The 23,295-nt window shown below is 28.9% G+C and overlaps 1 protein-coding gene across 1 annotated transcript in view; it reads right to left on the bottom strand.

Annotated features, from left to right (window-relative positions):
* The window catches only part of LOC100203937 (uncharacterized), a 252,056-nt gene extending 234,949 nt beyond the window's left edge, over positions 1-17,107 (bottom strand). Inside the window, exon 1 of the mRNA XM_065815356.1 lies at positions 17,014-17,107. Within this exon, the coding sequence (XP_065671428.1) occupies positions 17,014-17,034 (21 nt within the window). The 5' untranslated portion in view covers positions 17,035-17,107. The remainder of the gene's footprint in view (positions 1-17,013) is intronic.
* Positions 17,108-23,295: the final 6,188 nt, after the last annotated feature.

The following is a 23,295-nucleotide window of genomic DNA, read 5'->3' as shown; positions in this document are numbered from 1 at the left end:
TGTGGTGAGTCATATGACAATGCATCTAACATGTCAGGAAAATAAAACGACCTGCAAGAACAACAAAAATATGAGAACCTAAACATTGTTTTTATTTTATCTGCAGCACATTCTTTAAATTTAGTTGGCGTAAATGCTATTGATAGCTGAGAGACTGTATTTGATTATTTTGGGTATCTTGAATGTCTGTATAATTTCTGTATTTCTTTCACTGATTGATGATAGGTTTGTTCTGGTCTTGTAAGGGGTGCAAGAAAGGGCAGGAAAGTTATCATCAAAAGCATGAGATGGAGAGGTTGGTCAGCAGATGCCATTTCTATTCAAATTTTACATTCAAATTACAGTCATATTCTTAAGACCCAAAAATCAATTGTTCTGGTTAAAGAGGAAAAACGTCAGATAAAAAATTAAGTCACTACATTTAAAAAAAAAGAGAAAGTTTATATGTTGCTTTTATGAAAGAGCATTAGCACAAAATCATGTTAAGATTTGATGCTATTAGTTTCAAAATTTAGAATAAAATTGCAGACTTAGCTTTTAGTGTGAGATTGCTTCTATCCCTTTTGGAATATGTGATATAAGTTCGTGAAGATTTTCTTGACATTCAGGAATGAGCTGGAAGGTTCTAAAGTATTGTTTTTAACAGTACAACTATGAAAATACAAGAACGAAGATTTGCAAGGTAGGAGTTAGTGAAAGTACAGAGATTGAAGTGATTCTAAGTGGTAGTCAGTGAAAGTCTAGAATTTTTTGGTGTTTGAGCTAACTTCCGAACATGAAGCAAACTCCAAACATTTGTATGTTTTTACTTATGTCAAATAATAAGAATTTGCAACAAAATGCGATGGTTGGAGGCTGGGAACGAAAAAGCCCTTTAAACCCCTCTCAACTTGAGGGGTTACAAATTAGGTGGCACTGACAAAATTAGAATTAAACATTTGTTCCCTTATTTTGTTTTATATGTAATTGCTAATGTGTTTATATGGTTAATTTGAAACTGTAAATATGTTTATGTGGGTTGTAATGGTAATATTTGAGGTTATGATTTAGTATGATTTGTGATTATAATTTTGTAAGAGTCTCTCTTTAAGCAATGAAAAGAAAACATTTTGACCTAATGTTACATTTCTGCGAGAAAACTACAAGCCGGGCAATGAACTCAAGTATGAAATTATTTGATATATTTGAAACATATAATGGAACTTCAAATACTGCAGTGTGGATGCAAAGAACCAAATTAATAGCTGAAATGCAGAACAAAAAGTCGGAGCTACATTTCCAATTCTTTGTCGAAAAACTGCGTATTCGGTTTATGAGGCTTTAATTATATAAGATAAGCAAGATGCAATGGAAGTCAAGCGAGTGCTTCTAGCAGCTTTTTCATTGAATCTTTACAGTGCATATGAGTTTTTCAAAAAACGGAAGTTATACGATGGAGAGAGAGTTGATGTGTTATTGGCTGATTTGAAACAATTGGCTTATCTTACAAAATTGTCTGAAGAGACAGTACGTTTGGCATTTGTTGTGGGCTTGCCTGAGTCTTTATTATCACAATTTCGAGCAACAAAGGACCCGATTGATATTATGTTACACAAAGTAAGAGCTGCTTTGAACCATGTGAAGATAGATGGCAGCAATGCTACTGACGCCGTGTCTCAACATTAGGCTACAAAAAATACTGTAGTGTGTTACAAGTGCCAAGGGTTACATTGCAAATAACTGTTCATTTGCAAAGAACTTGTCTCAGAAGAAGATCTTTTGATATTTCAAATGTGGGGACAAAGGACATATGACTTCAAGATCTACGCAATCTCGCTTCTGAACAAAAATGGAATTAGCGCGTTAAGTATTACTTGTTTAAAAGTTAATGGATTGATAGCAACAGCTATGGTGGACACGCGTTGCTCAAAGACAATTCTGAATCACAATTTTTTGTCCAAAAATTATAATAAAAGTTTAAACTCTCCAAAGGTGGTAACTTTTGAAAATAAAGTTCATCAATATATTGGATCCGCGACTGTAAATGTCGAGGTTGATGATATCAAAATAGGCGACGAAGTTATTTTGGTGGATTTCCAACCTTTCAGGGTTTATATAAGGCTTGTTATGAGCTCAATTAAATTATTGGGAGGAAAAAACAAAATTGAAATTAAAAAGAAAGATCATGAAGCTGTTTTTGATGGTATGGAATGGAGAGTCAAATGGAAATGGAAAGATGGAGATAAAACCGACCAACTTTTTAACAAAGTTGCCAAGTACGCGGTACCAAAACATGCTGAAATGGAATACAAAAACGAACTTCAGGATTGGATCAAGCTAAAATGGTTACTTGAGTATAACTAATGCGTAATGGGGCCGCCTGAAAGAAAAATTCCTTTAATGGCTGTGATTCAAAGTAACAAAGATAATAAGGTCCGGCCTGTTTTGGATTGGAGGGAAGCTAACAACTTTATCGAGGCGTATACAGGAGATGCAGGTGTGTATTAATAAATTGAGAGAATGGAAAAGAATGAGAAACAAAGTAACAATTTTGGATCTATGCAAGGCTTATCTTTATCTAAATTATGCATAACAAACTACCATGATCAAGAGGGAATCGAGTTGAAGAAATCCCAAAAATGATTACCAGAAGAGTAGTGTTTTTAGTTTGCTAACAGTTGGTGGGTCATTTACATGTGTGTGGTTGGTTACGTCTTGTTTGTAGTCTGTTGAAACGAAGAGTTGTCAGTTTGATGAAGGGCTGGGCATCACGATGAAAATCGTGATAAAAATGTATTTCGAGAACTTTTTGATGAGGTTAATAGCTGTTAGCCAGCTTGTGGGGATTGGGCTGTGGATGGCAATGAGGGAAAGGTGTGGGCTGATGCAAGTTCTTTATCTATGGGTGTAATAGTTCAAATTGGTAATACGATTGTGGAAGATGCAACATGGCTTCAAAAAGAAAAGTCAGAGTTCATATAAAGATGGCAGAGTTAGACGCAGTTCTACGATGAGTAAATATGGCTTTGACGTGGAAGCTGGAAAAAATGACAGTTTTTACAGACTTTGCAACAGTATTTAGCAGCAGATGATTAAATAAGTTGTCTGGGAATGAGCTTCTAAAAAATTGTATTGGAGTAGTAGTTGCCGAGCCTGAATCCATCTTGAGTTAACACAAGAAAAATGGATATTTTGAAGTGAGTAGAATATTGAACTTTGTTTGTGAAGTACTTCCAAATGCAACTAAAAACGAAGTTCAAATGGTATTAAAAAATTGTGAGCCATGTCAGTCAATAGATCCAACACCTGTACAGTGGACGAAAGGTACCTTGAATGTTAAAGAAAACAGTGGACGAAAGGTACCTTGAATGTTAAAGAAAATTGGGAAAGGTTGGCCGTGGATAATACGCATTATGGAACTGAAAAATTTCTGAGTCGATTGCGGACCTTCAAGATACGTTTGTGGCGACAGCTGTCAAGTTTATACGGAAGTGTTGCCATAGTTCGAATTCTCCGTCTTATCTTTTGTGAACAAGGAGCGCCATACGAAATATTAACAGATAATGAGGCAACGTTTAAAACAGACTGTTTATATTTGATTATTGTTGTTAATATGTTTGTACGGTTTTGTATGTAATTGCTAATGTGTTTATATGGTTAATGTGAAACTGTTAATATGTTTATGTGGGTTGTAATGGTAATAATTGAGGTATATGATTTAGTATAAATTGTGATAATAATTTTGTAAGAAACAGGTTCTCATTAAGTAAAGAAAAGATAAGTCGAAAATGTTTTTGAAACATAGGCTTTCTATTTACGAGTTTGCAGAGAGAAAGTTTGATTTTTTAATTAGTTTTCTGACCATGACTATTCCTGTCTTTGTTGTTGCTGCCAATTGCTTGTGTACTATTTAACCTTCAGGTTTATAAACTTATAAATATATAATGCTGTATTATAACTTATATATCATTAAAATATACTTTAACAAACTTTTAACTGATATCAGTGGCCAAACGTAGGCCCGCAGAGCTCGCACTGCTAGGGAAGGGGGCCGGAAAAGGGGGCCCATATTTAAGTCTAAAAGTTATTTATATTTGGTTCAACAAAATGTTCTGCACGGGAGAACTTGTGATCTTTTTTTGGTTTGTTTATTGTTGAAATTTAGCGTTGTATAATTTATGGACGATCTCTATCTTTTTTATTTTGTTTTTGTTTCAAAGTTTTTGAAAAAGGTTTTAGCTATTGCATTTGTTTTTCTTATTCAGTTAACCGAATAGTTAACCGAATAGTTAACGGAATAGTTAACCGAATAGTTAACCGAATAGTTAACCGAATAGTAAACCGAAAAAAACCGAAAGTTAAGCGAATGTGATAAAAAATTCGAATGAAAATTTCACAGTTTTAATTTATATTATACACACAAAAAAAGAAAATTGTTAATGATACAAGTGAAACTTTGACGATTAAAAGTGATTGATAAAAGTGTATATGTATATGTATATATAAATGTATATGTAAATGTATATGTATATTTATGTAAGTAATAAAAAGTATATAGACGATATCATAAATATACATATATTTTTATATTTAACATATATATATCATAAATGTTGAATATATATAAAACATATAAATAAAATGTTTAACAAAGTTTGTACCAATTACTTAACTTTAAACTTTATGTTTAATAATATTTATTATTTATGTTTTTAATAATATAAAAGTATAGAATTATAATTAGGCTTACTACTTTTTTTAAATTATATATTTAAAGTTTAGGTTTAAAAATTGTGCTAATGATGATTAGGTTTAAATTGTGATAATAATGATTAGGTTTAAAAATTGTGCTAATGATGACTAGCAATCCTCTAAGTGGAACTGCTAAACGATGGAAGAGGAAGGATTTACAAAACAAATTTAAAAAAGGAAGAAACACGATCTGATTGAAATGTACTTATTTTGGAAAATGAATAGGAGGATACCACGGAGAGTGACACTGAAATCACTGAACTACAAATAAAAACCAATTCTCAAATAAACTATTTTAAAGGCAATACTGTGACATCCAATTTGTTTGATCACGACTCGCTAGATCTCATTATAAGCAGTGAATATATAATAACATCATAAATTTAAATCCTTAAAATTTAAAACATATTCCTCAAAAGTGGGTTGATAATTAAAAACATAAAATTATTGCCTATCAGATCAAAAACACTTGTTGCTTTACTGATGGACAGACGTGTTTACTGATGACGTGTTTACTGATGACGTGTTTTTACAGCGTGGAAAACAAAGTAATAATAATAATAAAAAAAGTTAAAAAAAAAATTATAAAAATAAAACTTATTTAAATAAAATAAATAAATCAGCAAATAAAAATGGCAGTTACACTATTGGAAATTGCAAAGATAAATTAAAATATGTTTGAGGAACTTGAAAAAAAAAAACCCGGAAGTGATCCTGAAAAGACAAGATAAAAATTCTACCAATATGATAAACACAAATTTAAAAACAGTAAACGAGCGCTTTGATAAGGAAAGTCTAAAAAAAGAGGTGGTGGTGTTGTTATTTACGTCAAAAATAGCTTGCGGTTTAAAGTGCGAAACAACTGAGCGTATCCGAATGCAGTGGTGAATGTATTGTTATGTTATAGCGTTGCTATAAATTGCCAAAAAAGTCAACAGAAAAGTTCTCAATTCATCTATAGAATATTGTTCAAAAAAGTTCTTGAGAAAATAAAAAAGGCTTTTTGTTATTGAAGATTTAAGTATTAACGCACTTAATTATGATAATTTTTAGAAACTCAAAACTTTTTTCAATGATGGTGTGATTCCTTTAATAAACAGACCAACACGAATAACAAGAAATTCAGCAACACGAATAGACAAAACGGGGTGCCTACGGCATTTGAGGACATCCATACATGTGGCTGTAATTTATAGAGAACAATATTTTTTTATTTCTTTGATTATCAATGGAGGACTATAAAGTAACACAAGAAATAAAGAGGCATGCAGTTATTGTTGCTATATTTGCAAAACACACCGATTTAGAAATCTCCAATTTTCTCAACTGCACCCAATCATTCGAACATAAGGTTCGTCGTGAATAATTCACGGTGAATTAGAAGCAACCGCTGGCGATGTAGAAACTGTTGCAAAATTCAAAAGACATGAGGAACGTTCGAACACTACTAGAAATACATAATTTGTCCAACAAGTGTAAGAGATTGTTCACGAAAGCCCTTAAAAGTCCAGGAGACCATTGCGAGGGACCTGAATGTCTCTTAGGGTCTAATCCGTCGAGTTGTCCACGAAGACCTCCGCTATAAGTCCTACGTTATACGCAGAAGGCAGTTTATGTTGGCATAAACTTGGAATCAGAGATTTATTTGAGAAAAACGTCTCTTGAACAAGCTTAAGCACCCTGTAGTTCCTGAAATGTTATGGTTTTTTTTTGACAAAAATTTTTTTGACCAAGACTAAAAAGCCAATTGGAGATATGACAGGTAGTTATGCTCAAATCCTACGGAGGTTCCCTGTGTTATTCGCACAAAGTTTCCGGCGACTGTCATGGTTTTAGGAGTTGCGAGCAACGAAGGACATGTTATGCCACCTCACTTCTCTCAACAGGGGCTTCGGGTGAATGCTACCGCCTAATCGAGGTAAACAGTTTACAGAAACAGTTGTGAAACCCTGGATTGATAGTGTACATGGGAACAGACCATACGTATTCCAGCAAGACTCTGCTACTGCACACAAAGCCATGACGACACAAGATTGGATCGCCGAAAATTTTTATGACCATATCACCCCAAACTTATGGCCACCTAGCTCCCCGGATCTTAACTACGTACGTAATTGATTATTACGTACGTGGTGCAGTTGAGCGAGAGACCAATAAACATCCCCATAACTATATATGTATATATATATATATATATATATATATATATATAAATATATGTATATATATATATATATATATATATATATATATATATATATATATATATATATATATATATATATATATATATATATATATATATATATATATATATATATATATATATATATATATATATATATATATATATATATATATAAACATACATACATACATACCTTCTTATCTAATGCTGATGATATTGTCATGTTCACCTTTACCAAAGATTTCCGAAATTCACTTGACTTATGCTCAAGTAATGCATAGAGATGTAATATAATTTTAATCAATAACATTATTCTTACACAGCTTACCTTAATTAGAGTTTATCTCATTAACCAATTTGGCAAATAAAATAATTGTTATTACATGGTTCTCAATAACTATAGTTTTTTTAAAAAGACTTGCTCCTTGATCTGTATTTCTATTTAATCCACATTAAAATGCATTTACCAGAATTTAAAGTATTCATAATGGGCCGATGCTTGTAAGCTATTAGTGAAACAAGGCGCTTATTTACTTCTGTGGTAATTCATAAGTAACAATACTTTCCATTGTTATTGTTGCAAAAGCAGTAAGAAGCTTATAAAACTATTCTTGAAATCTGACATATTCATTTGAAAACAATTTATTGACAAAAAAATGATTCTTTATTATCTTGGTACTGAATAAATAAATTTGAATATATATATATATATATATATATATATATATATATATATATATATATATATATATATATATATATATTAATGTGGTTCTAAAAACAACTTTTTCTGAAAATGACTGCTGGCACCCCCTGAATATGTTGTATATAATTAAAAAAATGCTAGATTTAAGAAATTTTTGAATAAAAAATATTTTAAGGGGTTGCTCGACCCTCGAACATTATATATGTCCCTAATATTATTAAAAAAAAAGTTTTTCAAAATTATGTCATGTTGGGTCTCAAATGAAGGGAAATTATATAAAAATTTTAAAAGTATTAATCATTTTAAAATTAAATTTTTATTTTAGATTTTAGTAAACAAAAAGTTACGTTCTTTAACTAAAAATGAAAAATAAGGAATTTAACAAGATTTTTTGATTATAATTTTTTTTATCTATGTTTTTTTATAAAATGATTAATATTTTTAAAATTTAAAAAAAAATAAATCCTTAAAATATTTTTTATTCAAAAATTTCTTTAATCTAGCATTTTTTTAATTATATACAACATATTCAGGGGGTGCCAGCAGTCATTTTCAGAAAAAGTTGTTTTTAGAACCACCTTAATATATATATATATATATATATATATATATATATATATATATATATATATATATATATATATATATATATATATATATATATATATATATATATATATATATACGTATAATCATGTACATGTATCATGTACATGTATATTTGCTTTTATACATAAATAAATGTTATACAGATACGCATGTATTTAACATACATTTATGTTCGTAATAGTGCGTTCATTATAATCAAATGCAAAATAAATTTCATTTTATAACGGGTGATGCGAAAGTTATCGGACAAAATAAAAACGTCAATAACTTATTTATAAATAAAAAAGCAAACTACTTTTATGTTTTTTTTAAATAAAGCATTTATCTTTTAATAAAAATATCTATTATTTTTATATGACAAAACACCACCATCTGCAATTGATTTCAATTTTGCTCTGACGCCTTTTATATGAGACTGTAAAAAGTTTAAATCAATTTCTTGTAGTTTTAGTATAATGCGATCAATCAAAACTTGCTCTGTTAAAGCTTGCCAATCTCTCTCGTAAACCTTCTGTGCCAAATGTCCCCAAAAATTTTCAATTGGTCGTGCTTGAAGCACATTTGGGGAATTGGATTCTTTATCAACGTAATAGACATATTGGTCCATCTAATTTAGAGAATCTTTAGAATAATGAGAACGTGCTAAATCTGGCCAAAATAAATAGTTAAAGTCTCCATGATACTTGTGAATAAATGGAAGAAGTCGTTTTTCTAAACATTCATTAATATAGATTGATGAAATGATCGCTACAGCCTTGGAAGTGCGAAACAATGGCTCGGACATACCACGGTCAGATATGGCTATCCACATTAAAAATTGTTTTGGAAATTTCTCTTTTCCTATAAAACGAACACTTTCTGGGCATGTCTTTTTGTTGTTTGTGTAGTATCCAGAAATTCCAGGCATGTTGTCCCCTGCAAAACAAAAGTATTTTTCGTCATCGATGACTAAAAGCGATTTTGTGTTATAGAGTTGGTTAACTAGTTTCCTGCTTCTTTTCTTTGCCTTTATTTGTTGTTCTATAGTGTATTTTGGAGTCTTTTCACGTTTTCTATATTTAATATTCATTTTTTTAAACTGACGACCAATTGTCGATTGATTTACACCGAATTTAATACCTATTTTTCTCTGACTGACCCCTTTTCGATTGTTGACAAGTCTCGTTAATTCGGCTTTCTTTTCTCTAGTCCAGGATGTCGGACGACCAGGGTGCTTTCTATCAGAAAACGATAGAACAGTTTCAGTTCTTTTTAGGTATACAAGCTTTTTAGGTATCATATATTGTACTTCGAGCAAATCCTTCCATTTCAAAATGATTTACGATTTTTTTTTTTTATATTAGGTTTATTTACAAAAAACATTTTTAGTCGCTTTCGAAAAGATTCTCGTTCAGCTGCATTTAACCTCATTTTAAATAATCGTGTTTCAAATGATAAAGTTTATATTTTATAGAACGTTTATGCCTACGCATAAAACCACAAAAACTAATTATTATGCTCAAATAATGAAATTAGGATTTGTGCGATAACTTCCGCATCACCCGTTAATAATATTTTTTTGGGGATAAATCATATAAATTTGATTTAAGAAATAATATAGCTTATTTGTTATAAAAGTAAAATTATTTGTTTACGCTTGTTTTAATTGGATACCTTTTTTTTTTCTCATATATATATATATATATATATATATATATATATATATATATATATATATATATATATATATATATATATATATATATATATATATATATATATATATATATATATATATATATGCATTAGGGCCCTGCGAATCGGCATTTTTAGTTTCGAATCGAATCTCGAATCGAAGCAGATCTTGACTCACGAATCGAATTGAATCACGAATCGAATCACTAGTTGAAAGAAATTTAAGTTTTTTATCTTTATTTTTATGTATACTATACAAAATATTTCAAAATTTAAATGTTATTTGAACAATTTTTTTTTCTTACTTTTAGCCCAAATTAACCGTTCCGCAACCGTTGCTCGGAAAGACTATTGCGTTTACTGTCAACCACTCCTCCTCTCACAGAGTTAACTCTTTTAGACGAACAATTTGTAGCTTGAACAGCAAAAAAATCAGTTGCAACTTTGGATAATAAAGGGAAAATGTTACGTTTGTTTTTCCAGTAGAGAATAGAACAGTTTTAGTTTCTTAAAATTTCTTCAGTGGAAGTAGTTTTGTGACAAGCATTTATTACTTCCAGATTTACAACTGATAAACAGCATGATTCTAAAACTCAAGAGGATGGAACAAAGTGACAAGTAGAAACAAGAAAGTTATCACCATTGTCGGCTTTAAAGTTATCACCATTGTTGCTTCTACGTGTAGTTTGTTATGGTCACGTTTTAAATGGTTCTATAGATGAGATAAAGTTCCAGTTTTCTGAACAGAATACTTTTTGTTGCAATTTTCTTGTTTGCATTTCCAGAATACTCCTTTTTTTCAAAGAATTCTTTAACTGCCGATTTTTCAGAAGTATTATTGCTTGATGCGTATTTTTTAGAAGTATTATAGCTTGATGCGTATTTTTTAGATGTATTATAGCTTGATGCGTATTTTTTAGAAGTATTATAGCTTGATGCGTATTTTTAAGAAGTATTATAGCTTGATGCGTAAATAGCTTAATGTAGCACAAAAAGTATCAAATTTAAAAATACTTTAGTGAAAGCGAAGTCAAACATTAACGACGAAAAAATAAAAGCTAACTTTTGCGTTACTAGTTTGCGTTCCGCTCAGTTTAAATCCCTAATCGATAACTAATTTCAATGAAAAGTATGTTTACGTTCCAAAATTACTCTACCGATGAATTTTCTGATAACATAAATATTGATATTTTGAAAACTTTTTAACGCCGTTTGTATGAAAATATAAAGCAGTTTAAATAAAAAAATGATTCGAAAAACTCATTTTTTTCGAATCGAATCTCGAATCGAAGCGACATTTGATTCGCGAATCGAATCGAATCGAAGCAATTCGCAGGGCCCTAATATATATATATATATATATATATATATATATATATATATATATATATACTTTTATTTTACTTTGCCGTTTAATAAAATTTACAATAAGAAAGATCGTACATATATAATAAATGGCCGAAGCTAGAAGAAGACGCATATTGTCTTATCGCCAGCCCCGTTTACATTGTCGCTTTCAGTTTACGAAACAAATTAAAAATTAAAAGTTAAAAATTTACGGGTTGAAAATTATATAGTAAAACACAATATATTACAAATAGTAAATTGTATAATAAGATATATATATTTTCTTTTAGTTATTTATGTTTCATTTTTATAAGAAGAAAATAAGAAACAAATCAATGAACTTTAAAAAATACAATAAACTTAATAGAAAATTCCTCCGACTGCAGTTTTAACAGAAGGGTAGAGCAGGGTTAGATTTTGGCGTTAACAGCCTTCCGATAACTAAATATTTTCCGGCCGTTAACTAAATGGAGACATAGGAATACGAGTTTATTTAATCACTGGCGTTAAAAACTGGCGTTTTACTTTTAACCGGCCGAGAGCTTATCGGCAGGTTTAACGGAGAGATATGAATACGGCTGCAGACAGCTAATTACCTAAGCACATCAATAACTTAAGTATCTCTATCATGACTTATACGCAAAAAACTTCTACCGCTGCACAGTGACTCAAAACAACAAAAAAATGGTAATAAACCCCTCACAACTTTTCTCTAAATTAAGTGCCCTTTTTTAAATAATATTAAATTGCAATAATTTTTTATTTCAAAAGTATAAATAATTTTATAACAAAACTTTTATTTTGTATTTTATAGTAAAAAGAAGTGAAAAAATTTGTTATTATTTTCAAAAAAATCTGAAAAATGTGAGATTTTTATTTAACTAAAAAAGAGTAGTTTTAATTTAAATAAAAGTGTATATTTATTTTGAAGATAATCTTTTGGCTCTATATATTTCAATTTTACTAAAAAGAAAAAAAAGTCTGATTTTTTTGTTTTTATTTTAAAGACTTTTTTAAAAAAAAATGCAGCAAGTAATTGTATTTTTTTGGTATAAATATCAGCTAAAAAAATGTTCCACCGAGTTCCAAAAATATATATATTTTTTTCTAGTTAATTAACATTTCTACTTTTAAAATATAAATGGATTACTGCGGTCTCCTGCGGTATTGGAAGTTATAAGAGAAATACAAATGTTGTTAAAACACTTAAAAACCTTGTTTTCCGCCATTTTCGAAAGTATTTGTTATCATCAAAACAAATGAAAATGGCGGGAAACTTAAATTTTAATTTTTTACTTGTATTACTTGCTCTAATATAGTTTTTAAAACATAAATATTAAATATAGTTTTAAAAAACGTGCTTTTGACATTATATATTATTGAAAAGTTTGTTAAAATATTTATTGACAATTTTAAAGAACGATTTATTATTCGATAAGTACAACATGTTTGAAAAAGCTTAACTGAACAACTTTATTATTTCCTGTAATATAAAGTTAACTTAATAATATAGTGTTTTTACAGGATGTAACAGCGTGACAATTGTTAAAGCCGTAACAAAAATAAAATTTTAAACAGTGTAAAGTAAAAGAATATATAATATAATTTAAAATGTTTCTGATATATTAGCTTTATTGTATTGATGGTTCTTAAAAACAATAGCAATGAAAAGATTAGATCTTATCCCAAATATACGTGAATTAGGAGTGGATAAATTAAGATTATGGAAGAATTTAATTAATGAAATAAAAATACGGAAGAAATTTGCAAAGAAAACTTTAATAAAGTAAAGGTGGCTTTAGTTATATTTATTTCAAAGGTGAAGAAAAAACTAAAACAATGTGGACGAAATTATGATACAAAAAGAAAATCGTTCGCTTCAAATAAATCTTATGAACGATAAAAATAGTCATTTTGGCTCTGGAAAGGCCTCCTTAAAGGCCACTGAGCTCTATTTTTATCTTCTGCAAAAAGTGCAAATGCTGCTGGAGAAAAAAAAAAGCCTCCATTATAAAAAACAATATTTCTAATGTTTTAGAAATAGAAAAAGTTGATAAAACTTTGGATAAAACCTTTCCCATTAATATGAGTGTAGAGGAAGCTCTTGCGTTAAAAATGAACACTGATCTCAGCGATAAACAATACCAAATAATACTCTTCAAAGCATGTTAGATCACACTGTGAGTAGAATAACTGAAATGATTGGAATGCCTAATTCTGGTCAAGGTAACGAAATATTTGGAGTTTTATATGAAAAGATTGGTTTTGATGAAGCATCAAGCCAAAGTATTTTTAAACAGAAATACAAGACAAGCAACACAAGTATAGAACTTAAAAGTGAAGAGATTTTTTTTAGTGCAGCTTTTGTGCCTCAATTGCTCAAAGTAGAGGATCTCGAAATTTGGAAAAATGGAAATCCTTCAAGTTGTCACTTTTGTAGACCTCTTCATCTACAATATAAAAAGAGAGTCCAATTTTATCAAGTAAAGAAGAATCAGATCTAAAAAATCAAAAAAATACCTTAAAGACGTTTCGCAAAGTTTTTGATATTGCAGAAAGAAAGGTGACCTTTAATATCAGCTATAGAGTTGATCTTACAATGTTTGATAATAAAGTAGTTAACGCACTTACAGAGACAAAATCCACTCAATCCTGCAATGTGTGCGATGCTAAACCCAACGAAATATTGATTTATTAAAAGCAAAAACTGAGAATGAGTCAGCCTTGGGGCTCGGAATTTCAGCTTTGCATTGCTGGATAAAATGCTTGGAATTTATTCTCCATTTGAGTTATAAAATTGAAATTAAAAAATATAAGTCAAAAACAATTGAGGAAAATTATCTGTAGACTTAAAAAAAAAAAGAGATTCAGGTACACTTCGGATATGTTGACATGCCTACAACTGGGTCTGGAAATATCAATGACGGCAATACTGCCAGAAGAGCATTTAAAAATGGTGAAGTTTTTTTCTGAAATTACTAAAGTTGATTGTGATATAATTGAAAGATTGCATAATATTTTCATAACCATATCTTGTGGATATCCTATTAATATCAATGAATTAGATTTATACTGCACTGAAACAGCTAAACGTATAGTGAGTTTGTTCGACTGGTATGTTATGCCTCCTACTGTACATAAACTGCTTTCGCATAATTTTCCTATATCACATAAATTACCTTTGCCAAATGGGGTATATTCGGAAGATGCATCGGAAAGTTTAAATAAACAGATAAGAAATTCTAGACTTAAGCACACGGCAAAAATATCAAGGTTATACACAATGATGAATCAGATGTACTACCTTCTAGTAAGATCAGATCCAAAAGTATCAAGCATATCTTTTAGAAAACATAAGAGCTATCGAGGAAAACCGTTACCAGACGAAGTTATTAAATTAATTGTAATGTAAATAATAAAATAAATGTAACAAAATAAAGTTTTTTTTCTCTATGTATCAACATCCTTTAAAAACCTTTTTTTTTAATATCAGGTAGAGTAATATATCAAGATAATGTGTTTGTCTCGAAGATTCTAAAACTTGGAGAAAATTATTTTTGTACGCTCATAGTCACCTTTAATGCACGCATACGCGCATTATGCGCGTTGAAGCTGCGCGTAAAAAAAAATTTATCAACAAATTTGAAATCTTGACCCAAAAATTATTATTTTGATATATAACATTATTTATTTACAATTTATGTCAAATTTTATTTAATTTTTACCGTTTTTGATCGTCCTGAGTCATTGTGCGCTGTTTTGATGTTTGTTGAAATTTTAAGTTTTTTTGAAAACTCCCTCACTTTTGTTTGGTAAATTGTTTAATATCTTTAAGTATGTTATAAACATTACATCGATATAACTTTTGTATGTAAAAAATCGGAAAAGATTAAAAGAAAATGTGGAAGAGCAAGGATTTAAACCACGGCATTTTACTTCGGAACGCTGCAAGTTAACCACTTCAGCCACTCAGGCGCTTTGTTTGATGAAAGTTTTAACACTATTTAATAGAAGAAAAACCTTATAAAACAGCAAAAAAGGTCTTTAAATCAAAGTTAAGAAGATGTTGCCGCAATGCAATTTAAAGTAAAAATAAAGCTGTAAAATTTGATATATGTTTTAACATAACATAATTGCATACACTTTTGTTCACATACAAAAAGTGCTGCGACTCTTTCTCGCCGTTAACTTAGGTGTAATGTCTGCCGTGAGTTCTGTACAAAGAAAAAAACGAATGAGTAACGGCAGCAGCAGCAGGAGCATTATTTTTTTTTTTTTTTTTTTTTTTTAGGTGCCCCAAGAAGTCCTTACGGTCTTGTCACAGAACACCGCGGAAGTGCATTTAACCAGGAAGTTCACGCCTCCTTCCTTACCGTGACGTGAAAATTTTCGATATTAAAATATTATAGGAATCAAAATAAAACTATTGACGATGAAAACAAAAGAGAAAATGAGTTTAACAACTTTTCTGTGAATATGAGACCTAAATTATCCGCAAATATTTCCATTGTAGATAAGTCATTCATCAAATACCTAATTTTTAATAAAAATGAACTTAAAAATAAAGAATTAACATTAAAGAATTTGAAACAGCTTTTAAAAGTTTAAAACGAAACAAATCTCCTGGAACTGATGACGTAAATGGCAACATCGTAATTAACTGCTATAATGAATTAAAATTTCCTTTATTTAAAATTTATGTTCATTCTATATTTAAATCAGTTGATAAAAAATATATTGGTAACTATAGACCAATATCAATACTTTCTTTTTTTTCTAAGAATTTTGAACGAATAATGTTTAGTTGATTATATACCTTTTTTTAAAGATATTATTTTATTCAAAGCAATTTAGATTTCAGAAACTCATTTCAACGGAACATGCAATATCATAATTAATTAATGAAATAAAAAAATTCTTTTGCAAACTTAGAATTTACGTTAGGTGTATTTATCGACCTCTCTAAGGCGTTTGATACGATCGATCACAAAATACTTGAAAAAAAAATCAAGATATATGGTATAAGAGGCATATCAAACAGGTGGATGGCAGACTATCTAAGTAAATGTACGCAATCAATGTATTATTGAAAATAATAAACAAACAAGCTCATCTTGGATATCTTGTGGAGTGTCATAAGGGTCTGTTCTTGGGTCTCTTCTTGGGTCTCTTCTTTTCCTTATATACATGAATGATCGCTGGAGAGAGATGTTTGCTGATGACAGTAACTTTTTTATTTCAGGAAAAGATATACCTTAACTCTTCGTTCAAATGAATGACGAGTTGGAAAATATTTCAATATGGTTCAAAGCAAACAAACTTTCAAATATTTTTGAAAAAAAAAAAAAAGTTTTTGTTATTCCATCCTTTAAATAAAGCAAAAAGTTACATGACAAAGTTTTCGAACCGGTGGTGCTTATTTACGTTTAAGAGTACATTCAATTAAATTTAAACATGACTATCAAGATTTATAGGATTTATGTCCTCAATATTGCAAGACTGTGCAATATCATATTTTATGTCCTCCATTTGAACATTGCAAGATTGTGTAAGTTGAATAAGATTTAATATTTTTAAAGTTTTTCTATTGCAGTAGAACAAGCATTTATTTGCCATGTTTTATTAGGCGCATCATTTTATATAAACATTCCTGAATACCACAAGTTTTTAAACTTTTGCTGTATTTTGAAAAATAGTTTTTTTATTTCAAACTGAAGTCATTTATTTAAATAAAAGATAAATATACATAAATATATACCGGTAAAATGTGAACAGTCATTCTTTACAAAAAATATTTGCAACTTCAAAATCGCACATCACAGTATTATTTGTCTGCAAAATGTGTTTGTAGAAAGACATAAAGAAAAAATTTGGTTAACATTTATAATACAAACAATATAAATAAACTATTATGCATTTTTTATGATTTAGTAATATCAATACATAATATCAATACCTAATACAGTAAGTAAAAGTTGAATAAATGAATTATTAGTGGTTTATATAGAATTTTTGATTTTATTTGAACATTGTTGCTTAGTTATTTGTTGCTTAGTTACTAGTAATTGCTAGCAATTTGTTCCTACAAAAAAAAATTCAAAAGTTTTGTTTACCAAAAACGATACTAATCGTTTTTGGTATACAGCACAACAAAACAGAGTAATACGAAGCCAAATTTGGCCATATGAAGAGGTATTCATAAGCTAAAGTTAGCTATGTGTTTTTTTACTCTGTAGGCGTTATATATTTTTAATGCGTTTGTTCTTGTTGTGCCGAACTATTTTATTTTGTATTACTATAACAGAAGAAACTGCTTATTTGCTCAGCGCTGATATCGTGTTTTTTTATTAGGTTGGCAATACGTTTACCCCAGTCTTTCGTGCTTTTTGATTAATTAAAAGCAATTAACAATTAAAAAAAAATAGTTATAACAAAGTTTGGCAGACTTGACTAAATATTACACATTTTCATTGCTGTAAAAGTAAAAAAAAAAACTTAAAACATAAAAAGTTATAATTAAATAACAAATTTATCAATTTATCTTAAATAACAAATTTATCAATTACTTAAAATTTTGCGATTTAGAAATATAAAAAACCGTAAATCGGGCTACTTGGAAAGTAAGAGTCTTTTTGGTACTTTTTTGTTCAAACAACACTTTATAAATATTTTTTTTCAGTTTGCAATACTTTTACTAAACTTCTTTTTTGTTGTTAAAAAAAAAATGAATAGAGGTTCTATTTATTTGCGTTAAAACTTGAGTGCAAAAGTTTTCCATAGTTTTTATTTCACAAAAAGTAAAAGTATAAATTTGTTCCTGAGCGATTAATAGAGAAACAACAATATTTTAAAGAACATTTTATCAAAATGTATTACAAACAGATAATTTAGTTTTGATATTGTATTTAAAATACAACTTAATGTTTCATAAAATATCTTGAGGTTTATACAGAGGGGCTATTAGAAATGCATAATACATACATAACTGTTTATACAGAGTTTATACAGAGGGGCTATTAGAAATACATACATACATACATACATACATACATACATACATACATACATACATACATACATACATACATACATAAATACATACATACATACATACATACATACATACATAAATAACTGGTTTTTACGATTCTATTTCACTATACCAAAATAACTACTATTTGCAATTCTATTTCACCGTAAAACAAGTTAGATCTAATTTTTTAAATTGACAACCAAAAAGCTTATTTTATGATGACTGAACATATTTAAGATTAATATTAGTCATTTCATTGGTTTTCAACCTTGCAGATTAGAATTGGATCATCTTTATTGGAAAGACTAAAAACGTTAAGATAGGGCCCATACTACCTTACATGCTACCTATATAGTTTCAGGTAAAGATATTGTGTGTGTGGAATATCAAAAGTTTTATTATAACCATTGAAGCTTGTGTCACGAATGGAAAAATAGTTCCTACCGTGACACAAGTTTTAAATGCCTATAACTAAAAATGTTGAGTTCTACAAACATTGTTTATAAACAAAGTTAAATCGGTATTTATAGGTAATAAGTAAAACACAACTGTCCCGTTCTAAACATTTTTACAGGTGGTGTGTAAGGTATAATGCCCGCCTTCTAAGCGTTTTTAGCTCTTTTTTAATTTCCAATTTAGTTTACAAAAGTCATTTCTTTTGAAAAACGATACTTCAATCCTTTGAATCTCGGCTTTAAAATAAATCTTTATTATTGCGTTATTTAGCCTACGTGACTGTTTGCACTTGCGGGCAGAATCTATGTGATTACATCCATGTATATATTACTATAAAACCATTAATAAAGATATAAAAGATCAAATTGTTCCATGGCCAACCCGACCATTGCACAGTGGCAGTAAGTAACATTATTTGGGGTGCAAGAACAGAAATGTTCCACATAACTCCACGCTGATTTGAGTGTTTTTGAGTACTGACAACAATATACTATTAAATGGAACAAACTTTACTTGCTCCAATCTAAAATAGAGCTTATTTCATTTACTCGCTAAGAAATATATTTAGCGAGTATATAATAAAAGGTTGGAGTAAATTGAAGCAAGTAAATTTTATTTAATTATTTTAAATATAAACTATTTTAAAAAAGAGTATCAGCGTTACCTAATATTTTTAGTTTGTATATATATATATATATATATATATATATATATATATATATATATATATATATATATATATATATATATATATATATATATATATATATAAGTGAGGTTAGTATTGCGGTGTAAAATACAAAAACTCTTGTTCGTATGACAGTGCTCAATATTGTCAAATAACACTGATAAACAAATAAAATTTTATTGTGCATATCTTGTTAACTAGGTGGTTTTTTAAAACAAATTAAATATGCTAATTTCAAATATGCAAACCATTTTTCACCATCACGTCAAGTTGTAAAGATATTTGGGTTCAAATCTTTAGTATTTAAGGTAAAGTCCCTAATATTGTCGAAAAAAAAGTTATTCAAAAGTATGTCAACCTGGGTCTCAAAAGAAGCGTATTTTCATAGAGATTTTAAAAATGGTATTTGTTTGTGATAAAAATAAGTACTTTTTGTATTATTGCTGAGAAACATTTAGTTAAATTTTTTTTAAAAGTCTTTACCATTTTTTTACATAATTTTTTTTGTCGATAAATTTTAAGTACAAATATTTATCTTTTCTAAAATCTCTATGAAAATACGCTTCTTTTGAGACCCAGGTTGACATACTTTTGAATAACTTTTTTTTCGACAATATTAGGGACTTTACCTTAAATACTAAAGATTTGAACCCAAATATCTTTACAACTTGACGTGATGGTGAAAAATGGTTTGCATATTTGAAATCAGCATATTTAATTTGTTTTAAAAAACCACCTAGTTAACAAGATTTGCACAATAAAATTTTATTTGTTTATCAGTTTAATAGAGCAATTTATACTTTATGTAATTAAATTAATAAAAACAATTAAATAGCGGGACTTAAAGTTACATAACATAACATACTTAACATATTAAAGTTACATAACATAACATAACTTAATTAATTAACTTAATTTTTCAATTAAGTTAATTCAACAATTAAGTTAATTAATTTAGTTATGTGTTAAGTGGAACAATTAAGTTAATTAATTAATTAATTAAGTTGAAACATCTGGTATAGTATGTAAACTTATCCTTATAAATTTCTTATAATAAATTACAATATTTCTAGGGGTTATATATACCCTCGTTATTCAAGTAATATAAAAAACTGTTAAAAAAAAACAAAACAAAAAATATCTTGCGTCTTAAAAAAGAAAAATAAGGTTTCCAAAACGACGATGTGACGTAATCACCGTCGTCTTCATTCAAACCGCCTTCATTTGGAGAACTGGTGAAACTGTATTTCTAAGGACTCTCTCACTTTTCTCTTAAAATAGTCTTCCTCTACTTTAACAGTGTTGTTATTATTCCAGCTACGGCCGAATTTTTCCATTTTCCCTTAAAAGTATGTTTTTGATGTTGGCAAATGCGAGTTGAAACCTTGTGTTTTGTTTCACCTCCATAGAGCTTTCCACACGAACACTCCAGTGTGTGATGAAATTTTAAGTATCTAATGATTATCTAATAGTAACTAAGCGTAAATATAATATAGCTCACGCGTAAATGTAATATAGCTCAATTGATTTCACAAATAAAGTCTAAGCCTAAATATAACTAAGCATAATAGTAAATGACACCTATTAAAGCAGAACAACTTCCAGAGTTTAATGACTATTTTTTTATAAACTTAACAATTCTTTATTGCCAATCCATGAGTTAAACGTCTCAGGAAACGCCTACCGCTTTACTAATGACTTTTTTTTAGCTTGCGAATAACCTTTTCATTTCTAGATATTTTTTGATTAGTTTTTTGCAGTTCCTGTTCATTAAATGTACCTTGTATTTCTTCACCATTATTGTCAGTTATTTTATACGTTGGCGGATCTGTGAACTGAATCTGTGACACAGTAAAAATCTCCTCAGTCCATCTCGGTGTGTACCCTTTTTCAAACGCTGTCTTCTTTTTAGTTATCCTAACTCTATCACTAATTTAAAACTTTAGTTTAACAGGCTCAAATCGTACATTTCCATTTAGATTCAATCAAACAATGTTCTCATTCTTTTTATCGCTAGCTACAAATGGTGTCATTTTAATTGAAGAATGTCTTCAATTAAAATGACACCATTGTTGTTGTACTTATTTACCATTTCATCTAAAACGTTGATATATTTTCTAGTAGAATAAGCTGAAAAGTACTTGAACATTTTTTCTTTCATTGTTTTATTCCATGTTCAAGCGCACAATATATTTTTCTTCATTTTTAGTTGAATATAACTCAACACCTAACGCTCACAAATGCTTATTTTAAAATTCTAAGCCTTTATCCACCCGTATTTTATGACGCCTTCTTTCTTAAAAGATTTTATTTAAAACATTAGCAACATCAACTCCAGTTTTACTTTTCAATGGAACAATCCATCCGTACTTTGAAAATTTATTTATCACCATTAATAAGTATTTTATACCGTCATTGATTTCGGAGAAAGATTGCATATCTACTAAATCAACAGCCCATATTTCATCGATTCCATTTACAATAACTTTTCTTTTTCTGAAATGTTTTACAACAGGTCTATGAAGTTCGTTTGCAAGTTTATCAGTCCATTTTAATTCTTCATCGTTGTCTTTTTCAATGATCTTTGGTAGTTTATTTGAACACCCAATCCAGACTTTGGTTTGGTGGATATGATAGGCTTCACAATACTTCGTTCAATTTTTTAAGTATTGTTGGATTATTTATAGCATCCATTTCTTCGAGCATAATTTTATTAGCTTCATTTTTTCTTGCTTTGTATGTAAAGTGCTGATAAGCAAGATCATGATGGCAAGCTGCATTATCAACTCTATCAACAGGTTTGCTCCATTCTATATTTGCACCAGTAGAAGTTAATCGTTCATCTAAATTAGTACCAGGGCCAGAAAAGTTCATATCAGGTAAATGCATTTCATCTGGGAACTTTGCCCATGGTATATGTATTTTTTTTGTTAATAAATTAATTGAACTAAGTAAATAACCTCCTACTTTTGCTGATACGAATTGATTTTTGTTGTTCCGCAAACAGCACAAGTTCAACGCAACATATTTCTATTGTTTTTACTTTTGACACTGTACATTTTTTTATATATAGTAAATTAAAAATGGACATTATATATATATCATGGAATGTAAATAACTTAAAAAAAAGTTATTCTTGAACTATTTAATCTTCAAGACAAAATAGAAAAATTTAATGCGAATCCGGATATTATAATTGGTGATATTTCAAAAAAAAAGAATGAGAAAACAGGTATAGAGTGTTATTTTTTTTAAACAGCAGATGATGTACCAGATCCAGAAGATCTTGATATTCATAAAAATAATTTAATGATATTTGATGTTGTCTTTTTATATATTATTGAACGAGAAAAGTAGTTGTATAAAAATTAATTTTGTTCCAATTATACAACTTAGTAAAGATAGAGATTATAAAATGGCAGTTTTCCAAATATTGATAGTTCAAAAAACAATTTTAGATATAGTTTAGATAATGGAGCAACTTGGATTGATATATACCTTCAAGAAGGTAGTTATGAGAAAATACATTGTGGAAAAAATTGCGATATTATTAAATAAGTTAAAACAAGTATTACACTTTCAGCAAATAATAACACATTGAAAGGATCTTGGAATATTAAAGCTGGTTATAAAGTTGATTTTGCAACTCAAAATTCAATTAGAGCTGTTCTAGGTTTTAACAGTCAAGTATATTCATCAGGTTTCTATGAATCAGATAATATAGTAAATATATTAAGTTTTACAGTATTGTGCAAATTAGTTCGGACAGTGGCAAAATTGGAATAATTTTCTCAATAAGCCCAACTTTTAGCTATGATACTAAAGATTCTCTTGTTTTTTCAGATAAATAAGTGTTTTACTGT

This window comes from Hydra vulgaris, chromosome 13 (assembly GCF_038396675.1).
Source record: "Hydra vulgaris chromosome 13, alternate assembly HydraT2T_AEP".
NCBI lineage: Eukaryota > Metazoa > Cnidaria > Hydrozoa > Anthoathecata > Hydridae > Hydra > Hydra vulgaris.
This window is presented reverse-complemented; position numbering and strand designations above follow the sequence as displayed.